Source organism: Gallus gallus, chromosome 3 (genome assembly GCF_016699485.2).
Source record: "Gallus gallus isolate bGalGal1 chromosome 3, bGalGal1.mat.broiler.GRCg7b, whole genome shotgun sequence".
NCBI lineage: Eukaryota > Metazoa > Chordata > Aves > Galliformes > Phasianidae > Gallus > Gallus gallus.
Window position 1 is genome coordinate 87,418,846 of NC_052534.1, and position 11,070 is coordinate 87,429,915.

General features: G+C 40.4%; 1 protein-coding gene across 2 annotated transcripts in view; it reads right to left on the reverse strand.

Annotated features, from left to right (window-relative positions):
• FAM83B (family with sequence similarity 83 member B) overlaps positions 1-11,070 on the reverse strand; it is a 55,145-nt gene extending 44,075 nt beyond the window's left edge. The window contains exons 1-2 of one of the 2 annotated variants that reach the window (XM_426203.8): positions 10,730-11,070; positions 6,043-6,546 (exon numbers count right to left, since the gene is read on the reverse strand). In XM_426203.8, the coding sequence (XP_426203.3) occupies positions 6,043-6,486 (444 nt within the window). In that variant the 5' untranslated portion in view covers positions 6,487-6,546; positions 10,730-11,070. Of the gene's footprint in view, positions 1-6,042; positions 6,547-6,987; positions 7,088-10,729 lie in introns of those variants that run through there. The other variant, XM_015284902.4, reaches the window with a different exon arrangement.

Sequence of the window (11,070 nt, forward strand, 5' to 3'; positions counted from 1 at the left end):
AGCATGTTGTAGTACAAAGGTAATACTGAATATGCCTAAAGAACACTTTACAGAATGCACAAGTATAAATGACTTTTTAATAGCACTCTTGTTTTGGCTGACAAAGATTTATGTCAACAAGAGAAAATGTTTTAATGAAAAATATTGCTATAAAACATATTTATGTGCTTACTTCTCATATACTGGGCAGATATTAATAATTCAGCTATCTGTAAGATCTGATCTTTACTTTTCCTTATTCCATTTTTAAATCCATCATAGATGTGCAACATTTTGATAGCGCATTAGCACAGCTGTGACATAAAAAGGCAATGCCTATCAATCAGTTCATTGCATCTTCTAAGAGAAAACACAAGCATCAAATACTGGTGAACAGACCTGCAAACCTTTGACCTGATGGAAACATGTGAGCAAAAACTTCTCAACTGATCACATTTTTTTTTGTCAGATTCCCCCTTCCCATGCTAGCTGTATGTATAGAGAAATGTTGTAGAAGAAATGCACTTAACAGAAGCTGTAGGCCTCTGGTGTTTGCTTGTGCCCTTTTACATCCCTGCCCTCCTAAACTTTCACATCTCAAAACCATTCCAACCTCTTCTCCAGAAGTTATAAAAGTTCTCCCGTGTGTTAAAAATTCAGGTCAAATTCAGATGATTTCCTGTTAGCAGTTAAATTAGCATTTCCACACACTTCAGTTTTAAGGACAGTTTGATCATTAAGTCCTTCCACTCCTCTCTTACAAAATCTGAGTGTCCACATCAAAGAGTATCCTATTGAGGCCTCTTCTATTTGTATGTATCATCACTTGTATGACTATGCTTATGCAGACAGTGTCAGGGCAGGGGGCAAGGGGGGCAGGTAAATAAACAAGGATAAGGACTCCAAAGGCAAATTCAGTCTGGTGAATACCTGACATGATTACTCGCCCTGAGCAGATAACAAACACCAAATCATACAGTAGGAGCACAAACAACACAACACATCCTCTTCCAGTGTGTTGCATATCCCCTATGTGATTAGAAAAACTGGGACACAACCTTACTCTCTCTAATGAACCTACAAAAGGCTAACACCATATTTCACCTGGAAACTATACACATGATGGCCATGCTGGTTTGCAAATACCAGGAACCCATTTCACAGAAGGTGGGCAGAAGCAAAAGATGAATGCGTTTTTTAATGTAGCACTGGTACCAAAACACCTGCTGAAGTCCTTGTGTAGTAACATATCTTAGCAAGGAAAATTTTGTGCAGACATCTTCAAGTGAGAACCTAAGAAACATATCCATCATTTATCAGGGACTCTAGAAATAGCATAGAGATTTTTTTCAGTGGGACGACTATATTTCATTTACCAACTTCTTTCTTGGAATTCAGTAATTTTTTCAATCTTTTATGAACAATAAATTGTAGCCCCTCTCTCTCATCTACTTGGACTGCTGCAGTTAATGAGCTAAGATAAGCACTGCTGCAAGCATAACTCACTATCATTGTTCCAATCTCTGTTCAAATCATATTTAAAATAGTTGGCAAAGAGTACTGTTGAGAGAGTAAAAATGATTGCTTAACAGTCTTCCACACCCAAATTCTACAAGTTTCTTTCTGCGTGGAGGTATTACTCTTCATATAGGCATGTAAAGAGCCTGGTTTTCTCTCATATTTGTATACAGCTAGTACTAGATCATTATTTCTGTATCTATGCACATATTCTAACAAGGAGATCAATAGCGTATGATCATTTTTTCTGTTATGTACAACCTCTTGCTCATGCCTGAAAGTATCAAACCAAATCAAACAAACTGGGGAAAAAAAGAAACCAGAAGAAATTATTTTCCTTCTTCCATAGATGTAAAAAGAGTCAACTGTTTTTGTTTACTTGTCTTGGGCCAGAACTCTGCAAGACAGAAATGATGCTTAGACTTTGTACAATAGTTCTCTCACAAGAACTCAAAGAAGTCCTCTGTGACTTACTAAAGGCCTACGTACAGGGGGTCCAGCAAGACTTAATAACAAGTTACACCCTTTTACACTATAACTATTAACTAATTCTTTCTCATGGCTCCAAGTTTTGTAAACATTAAAAAACACAATCTCAGCAGAAACCCCTGCCTCTTTTTGATTTTCCAAAGTAGTCATATATTAACCATCTAAACCTCAATTTAATCTTCTTAGGAAATAACTTTTTAAAAGGTCTTACAGCTATCACTGATTTTATGAATCCAGGTTTAAGACTGCTGGTCTATTTGAGTAAAAATAAAACCAGTACAAAGTGGCATATTTACTGGATAGCCTGCAACTTAATACATTCCGTCAGGAATCCCAAAAGTATGTCAAGGAAGTCTTTCAGTGTTTTCTGGCTTGTGTTGCAAAGTAGTAATCGTTGGGTTGTCTAAACAACATGATTCTTAACAAAACAGGTTTGAATTCTCTCCAGGAAGAGCTGATCCTTATTTGGATATCAATCTAAAAGACTCAGAGCTATGCATTCTCTCTAAGGTATGTAGGAATGTCTCAGTGGTGGAAAGGGGAATCCAGTTAACGAAGTGAGAGAAAAACACACAGCCAGAAGGACCCTTTGCTGCTCTGTCCTGCCCTTTCCCTGTTCTATTGTCCTGTCAATCATGCTTGAGAAAGCAGTACAAGATGTTTGTAAAACCCATGTGCAAGCTTCACAACTTACAGTTTTGAGGCAACTCATGAAAAGTCATACAGGAAAAGAACACTTCATTACTGAAATCTCTGTGTTACTTTATAATAAGAGGAGGAAGGTTCACATTAACTTGACAAAGATGAGTAATCATCTTGGTACCATTTCTCAGATGAATAATCTTGTCAGGAAAAACTGCTAAACATTATCAGTTGTGGTTCAGACAGCTCAGCTTGGATGAGTCAGGCTGTAGGAACACCTCAAGCTTCAGAGAAGCCAGAAACCTACCAGCGATTAAAGGCAGAACCTTACAAAACACACAAGGAATAAGGCTACCAGCTTGTTTGCAAAAGTCTGTCCATCATTAAGGTCAGACAGACCTCGCAGTGCTTTCTTCCTCACACATCAACATCTGAAAAAGACTCATGGTTCGCAAACCGACATAGTCCTGCCAAACAGCCTCCTTGCATGAACACCAGTTATGTCAACAGAGGAGCAGGGTTGGCAAGCTGTATCATCTGAAGATGAGGTCTAGTTACACTAACAGTAAACCCATTTTGTTGGCAAGTTGGTTTGACCTGAGGCATTCTGCTAACCTCACTCTGACAGCATAGCTATCACACAGAAGCACTGTAGACTATGATGTAACGTCATCTTATGTACAACAAATTCTAATCTATGTTCAAACAGATATATCACAAGTATGCAGTCCATTGTTATAAAACTCCATTGCTACATTGACTGGATTTAGCATGAAGATGATGTGCAGCATTTTTCTACAGATCATACATTTACTTTTTCATAGTCAGTTTTTAGTATAGTGTAGCATAGCCTAACATATGGTTTTCCTCTTTAGTCAGGAAAAAATTGCTGTCAGTCAGCAAGTTGCCTAACGTTGTTTACAGCATGTCTTCTTAAGGTCAGAATTAACATAAGTAATAATCATTTTAAGGAGTGACACTGTGATGCATCAAGCATGAAAGAGGTCAAGAGTAAGTCCACTGATGATGCCACCTTATCCTTATATATCTCCAAATATTCAAAAGAGTCTAGGTTTCAACTAGCTTAGTCTCAGTTATGAATTTTTGGGCTAGTAAATACATATAAATATGTTGAATAGTTTTCCTTATTGGGTGGATCAGTGCAGAAACGTTTTCTGACTTGTCCATGTAGGAGTTGGTTTCTCACTGCACTGAGTGTTCATGTAGTCCAGGGAAATCAATGCCTGAACTCAGGTACACAGGTTTGGTGCTTAAAGTTCTGGTGGTATGAATACTCTCATCTCCAATAGTCTGTTTATTTCCCTGCTGAAATTGGGAAAATGCTAAAATTCCCATAAAATTTGCTTAGAGCTGTATTGGTTTAATGTGATTTGCTGAATAACTTGTTTATTCTTTACAGGTTTCCTTTTTCAAGTGTGACCTTTTTTACTTCCTTTGAAAATTATCATATGACTATATGTCTCCACTATTACATAACACAGAAGTCTTTTTAATATAACTATGTTTTTATACATGGCTTAGGAGAAGTAGGTTAGCCTGTTTACAAAGTGTTTGCCTGCTGTAGGCATGTTTTAAATACCTTACTTTACCTTACTTAGAAATCCTTTAAACTTTTCCACACATATCACAGAAGAGACTGAACAACCCTCTGTCTTTTAGATTTAATTGCTGCTTCCTGAGGTAACCAACCTGTATCACTGTATCAACAGTGTTATGGTTGCTGCTCCTGAGGTTGTACTGATGAACTACACGAGCCTTTCAGCTGTCGTATTTGGCAGTGACACATACATCATATCCTCTTTGTAACATGGAAATGACACAGCCTTATGAGAGAGCTAATCTAATATAGATTAAGCTTCTTTTTCAAAAAGAGGTAAGAATCACGCTTTATTTTTCTCCCTAGCTGAATTCAGAGGAGGCATACTCCCTAAAATGACATTCAACTAGACAGCCCTTGAGAGCCATTGGAGAGGGCCTGGATTGCATGTAAACAAAATAGCTAGGCAGAAGTGAAAATGGACTGGAAACAGTAATTCCTCATGGTGTTTCAGGACCTCACAAAAACTGAGCCGGCTTTGGCAACAGATTTAACTCTGTTTTCCTTCTTTCCCTTCCAGTAGATACATTAGTAGCTCTGGAGCAGCAATGAAAAAGATCAAAGGATGCCAGCCAAGTCAAATCCTACTGTATCCAAAAGCAGAGAACAACAACTGTCAATTCAAAAGAGACAATGGGGGAAAAAAAAATAATAATTCTCTTCCTTGTGTTGAGAGCAGATGATAATTCAATGCTGTAAATTGCATGACAAAAGGTCTAGTGATAAGTCTATTGTGGCAACAAATTATATGCTTTATCTAAATAGAGGAGAGACGTCATAAAAAGACATCCTTCCCTTCCACACGCCCTTTTCAATTCACTTCTATTGCACCCATTTATACGCATATTTAAGTCACTATAGTGTTTACAGAGGTACTTGAGTTGGATGTCCTAGAGATTTAAAGCCCTTACAGAGCAGAAATAAACCTTTTCCATAGGGAAGAAAGGTAGAGCATGGTATACTTGCTAGGAGTACTTCTGAAGCCTCCTAACATCTGTTTAGGGAGGTAATATGGCCCAGAGTCCACCTCAACTGTTTAAATATAGATCTATATTTTATTTTTATTTTTGTTAAACGTAATGCTAGGAAGCAAGAGGTGCATGCATTGTACATATAGTGCTCCATCTCCTCAGTGTGAGTCTCAGGAAACTCAAGATGCAAAAGTCCCTAAACAGAGACAAGTACATTCAGAGAAGTATTTCTTCTAAGTTAGAAATTAGACAGAAATGGAGTAAGGTAACAAAAAGAGCTAAAACTCATCTGCTTGCTTCCTAAATCTATTTGTTTTTTTTTTCTTCTCAGGTCTCTCTAATACCTTCCCAATTAACTTTCATAATGATAGTGGGCATGCAAAATCACAAAATCAAAAAAGCTGAGAACCATAAGATGCATGAGTACAATGTACATAAAGATGTTATTTTCTTCTAACAACAGGCTAGCATACCAAACTGATGCATGTTCCCACCGCACATATTCCCAACTGATGAAGGACAGAAACCTTAGGATTATACCCTGAAGTTGGATAGCACTGTGTCATTTGAGGCATATTCAAATGAGGTCAGAGATGCTACGCTGATTACTAACAAATTTCTCATGGACTAATGGTCAGCAGTACAGTAAAATAGTCATAATGCTTTATTAATTCCTTTAACTAATTCCTGATCCCTTGTAAATGAGGTTAAATTGTAAGCAGCCAGATAATTTTTTTCTTTGCCAGGGGAGAAAAAAAGCTTCTGATAAAACACCGACTAGATTATTGCTACTTCTTTTTTTTCCCCAGTATTTTTCATGTTTACCTTTCTTGCATCTCGTATCATCTTCCGAATAGTTTCCTTTATGGTGTAAGGCTGTGCTCGTGGAGGATGAAAAAGCAGATCAATATTTGTGCCACCAGAAATTCCAGGCATCAGGTAGGGCCAACCTAAATCAAGATTTGGAGCTTCCACATCTGATTCAATAGGCCAGTAGGTTCCCGAGGAAGAGGTGTCATCAATGGCATTGTTAGAGGAATAAACTGTGTTTTGGGGAAGTTTATGAACATTGTTCAAAATATAATCAATTTCCTCATCTGCAAGGAACTCTGAACATCTCTCTTTCGAAAGAAATTCTTTGTAGGCTTCTAAACCTCCTTCAATTAGAGCATCAATAGCTACTCGGTACCATTCCTTGTAATGAGGCTCAATATAGTTGTCTGATCTGCATTCATCATGTAGGGATGATAACAAAGATGAGGTTTCCATTTTCACATATATTTTGCACAAAGTCTCTTAAACTTCCATTTGTGAGTTGGTGAAGTATACCTGTAAGGAGAGGAAAGTAAGAAAGTAAGACATCAATCAGAATATTTGTAGCAGTCTAAGTCAGACACACGCACAGATATTATGCAAAATACTTTTCTGATAATACTGCTGACACCTTTTTCTCACACCTTCCAAGAACATCAAAGAGTTTTGAAAATGCTCAGGGATGAATATTCCCAAATGACTATTAGGAAGCTACTTAAGGAGCCTCTTCTACTTAAGGCAATACTAAGCATGTGAAATGATTTGGTGAAAGTCTTCTATTTAAAAGATACAGCAAAACAATGAAGATGTGCACCAGTAACACATACACAAAGTATATTCCAGTACACCACTGTAGGCAGTGTTTCAAAAGTCTCTTTAAAATAACAACTGACAAAGTAGTGTTGAGAGAAAGACTTCAGAAAACAACTGTTTCCTAATTTGTGATGCAACACATACCTTTTCTCTGGCTTCCTTGAAATTACAGTAATTCAGGTCCTACTCCTTATCTGTTTGTTCTCCCATGCTGATCTAATCCATTTGCTGCTCTTAAGCAGGAACAGCCTACCTCATTTCAGTGACTTATGAGGAACACCAGAAAGATGTCTCCTCCCACATCTGGGATCAAACTCTGAATCAGCAATCTGATGTCTAGTTTCCACCCTGCTCATTCCTTCTGCCAAAAGGAGCGGCTGCTTTAATCTCACCTTTTTTTTTTTTTTTTTTCCAAAACATTAATAATAAGTAAGCTCTTTATTGCTGATGGTATAAAAAATTCATTCTTACCATCTTTTTTTTTTTATTTTATTTAACAAGGATTGAAAGGCTTGGTTCCTGCTGTGTCAGTTTTGGATTTAAGGCTGACAGAGGACAAAAGACCAACATTTGTTCCCTCATGCCTGTGCAACTCTACGGAGTTTCAGCAACTCCACAGCTCACCTAGAACCTAGACTCCAATGATTTTCTGCACCAGACAGAAAACCCAGAAAAAAAATAATGTCATAAGAATGGCATGACCACAGTCATGTGAAATAGAAAGATGATGTACGGTAGTAGTGTCTCATTTCTCAGGGCGAGGACATGAGCCTTGCATCACTGTGGAGCTTAGGAGAAAGACAACAGAAGTAGGAAGAACAGCCAGTGAAGCCAGAATAATTATGATAAGCATATACAAAGTATTGTTTGCAAGTTAACGCTAGGTTACCTTGCAAGCCTAATTATTAGTATAGCAATATAACAGGAATAGTTGTACAGAGTTTCATTTACTGATATGTAAATAAAATTCTCTATTCATATCAAGTCCTTTCAGATACTTTTGCTAACAGTGTATTTGTTTTCTACTGTCTGCTGGGAATGGTTTAAGTCTTCTTGAAAGGAAACCTGAGTTAGCTGCATTAACCTAGGAATGAAAATCAAAATTTCCGTACACTATTGATACTCTGAAGTGCAATTAAATGTTTGATTAAACCAAGATTTCTGAGGATCTTGGGAAGTCTAAGGTTAAAATAAGACAAAGAAAGAATAATCCAGATCTGAGGCTGGCACCAGCATGTCATAAGAAATAATCCCATTTGAATCCTGTCTCCCAGCCAAGTAGCAGGATAGATCTTCCCAGATAGGATTGCTTTCGAGCCTGGGGGAAAGGAGTGTTTCCTACTGCTTCCAGAGAAGCTCTTTGTGGTGAACAGGAAAGCAGCAAGTGAAAGGGATCTGATAGCTTTCTGATCAAGAATTGTATGTATTTCTCCGAGAGATATTCAGGGCTTCATTCTACACTGCATATACAGGCAAAAATATGACACTGTAAAATTGGAACAATACCATTTCCACGCACACGTTGTCCAGATGCAGATGACAGCCTGTGGTGTAGTGTGGCAGAAGATCAACCAAGCATGCAGCACAGACAAAACAGACTATTTCAAAAGTCAAACTCTGAAAATATTGCAAAACTAAAAACTTCAAATCAGTGCATCATAAAAAGCAATCATGTGGAACAGCTTCTTGAGAAATTTTAGGCAAAGAATGAAAAACTACCAAGAGTGCAAAGTGCACAGTTACTCAGCTGAGTAGTTCTGAAGAATCTCAACCCTAATAGAGATAACTTTACAGAGTACCCCACATACTCCTCTCATAGGACCTTTCAGGACAAGGACCACTCCGAAGAGTGCTAGAAAACAGTCAGTCTTAGTATGACATTAAAGGATTAATCTTTATTTTACTAAGGCAAATGAAAGGTATTTCTGAAACCATTATTATTTTAGAATGGGTATTCTCCGAGTAGTTTTGTAACTGGTTGCAAATATATACAGTTGAGAAAGACATCTAAGTGTTCGCTTCAAAACTTTGGCTAGATCCCTTCCTCTTCTTCTTTCTCTTCCCTTTGACAACAGCACTAGGGAACAGGACTATATTTAGTATGTGAAGTTGTGCAATATAAAATAGTTAATGTTATGGACACATATACATCTACATATATATAATGCAGAAAGTGCGTGCATTTGTGATCATTAATTGTTGCATGGATCAAATACAGTAACTTATGCTCAGCATCTTCCAAACAGGAATAGTTATTTTACAGGGAGCATCTTTGACACTGATCTTTGATTTACAAGTGCTGTTTATAAAAGACACTTAAAACTGTATATATTTCTTTAAGAAGTAAATGTTAAATCTGTCAGCACGGAAATAAATCACAGAGGAGATGAGACAAATGAAATAATTCTAGTTCCACTTTTTTGAAGTAAGGACACCAGCAAATGACACATTCATGAGAAGGAACAAAAGAAAACTCTTAAATTAAAATTACAGTGTCAGGTGTATTTGACAAGAAGTCTTGAAGCAGGGATTTTCCTCCTTAGAAGGCAAGAGCTATTCTGTAGAAAATACATCTATGAAATCAATATATTTTTTGACAGAGAGATTGAGGTTTAAGCAAAACTCTAAAAGAAGGCTTTGATGTCATTGTCAACCATATCTAACTTCTGCACAATCAGCTTGATTCCTCAAAGATCAGGATTTATCCTCCTTGAGCAAACAATTCTATCAGCAAGGTTGTGCTGAATGAGGCCCTTCTCTGGAGGCTTCTAGTACCCCAGTGACAGCCATCCTCCCACCTCTGCAGATGTCACCTATGCTTTGTAAGACTCGTGATCACAAATGCTACCAGGAAAGCTGTTGTTCATACCTTAAGAAAGAAGTTTAACTGTTACTTCCAGTCCACTCTATCACCCACCTTGAGTCCAGCAAGAAGAAAAGCTGAAAGAAAAGCGTGTTTTTATGGGAAGATACTGAGAGTATCCCAGATTCCACAAAAACAACCGATGAGAAATGCCCACTGCAGAAAATGACAGAATATTCTGAGGTGGCTCCAAGAGTACAGCCTTCCAGGCTAGAGCTGAGGACAAGAAACTTCCCTGCCTAACTATTATTCTCAGGCTTTCAAACGTTTCCCATTCAGCAACACTGGGGAGCAGCCCCGACCTCAGGCTGTCAGGGCTGGTCCATGGGAAGGCCCTGGCCATGGTGCTCTCCTAGGGACATCCTCAGCCCCTTCCCCAGTCACTCGGCCAGTTTCCACACAAAGTTTCCATCTCTCCACCTTGGAAAAAGGACTTTCCTTGTCCCAGCCCCTTCGCGTGTGGTCTCCGGGGTTCTGGGAGCCTGGTGCTGCCCTGGGGCCTGCAGGGCCTTTCTGGGAACATGCGGATGTTCAGCACCTGCTCTCCACCAAACACTGCATTAAGGAACTGTACCAATGGCACATGCTATTTACTAACACCAGGCGGTAACAGGCAACTGTACCATCGCTTGCACCAAATCCAAGCAAAAACAAACAACAAAACCAAATACAAAAACAGTACCGCAAGCGTTCCCACTCCTCCACTTTTGAGGCTGGAAGTTCACTTTTCAAGCAAAACAGTCCTCCGCGGGCACCGCCACGTGCTCGGGCACGCCCCAGCCTTGGGGACACCGCACGTGTGGCACCTACGGCCACCTCGGGGCGGGCAGAAGCGCCCGACGGGGCTCGGCGGCACCTCAGCGCCCCTTAGCGCTGCCCCGGCCCCGCCGCCCGGGGGAGCCGTTCCCGAGGGCCGCCTGCCCCCTCCCGGTCCCCCGTACCGGCGCTGCCAGAGCGGGCCGGGCCCGAGGGGGGCGAGCGGCCGGGCGGGCCCCGGAGGGAGGCGGACGGAGAGTCACTTACTGCGCCGCTGCCCCGCGGGGGGACTTCGCCTCTACCCAGCTCTTCCCGGCCCGGTGGGGTACCCAGCTCCTGCGATCGCGGCTGCGGCGAGTCAGGGCAGCGCAGGGCTCCTCGCAGGTACTTCCCGTCGCTCTCAGGCGCGGTGGGTGTGGAAACCAGTTACAACATGTCAGGACGGTGTCGCACCAAAACCCGCCGCAGAAGCGGGGCGAGAACTTGTCTGAACTGGGGAAGCCCGGCCCTCCCTCGCGCAGAGCGCAGGGCAGCGCCTTCCCAGGGGCGCGGCGGGGCCCCCGGCCTTTCCCTGCCCTGCCTTGCCCTGCCCTGCCTTGCCCTGCGCT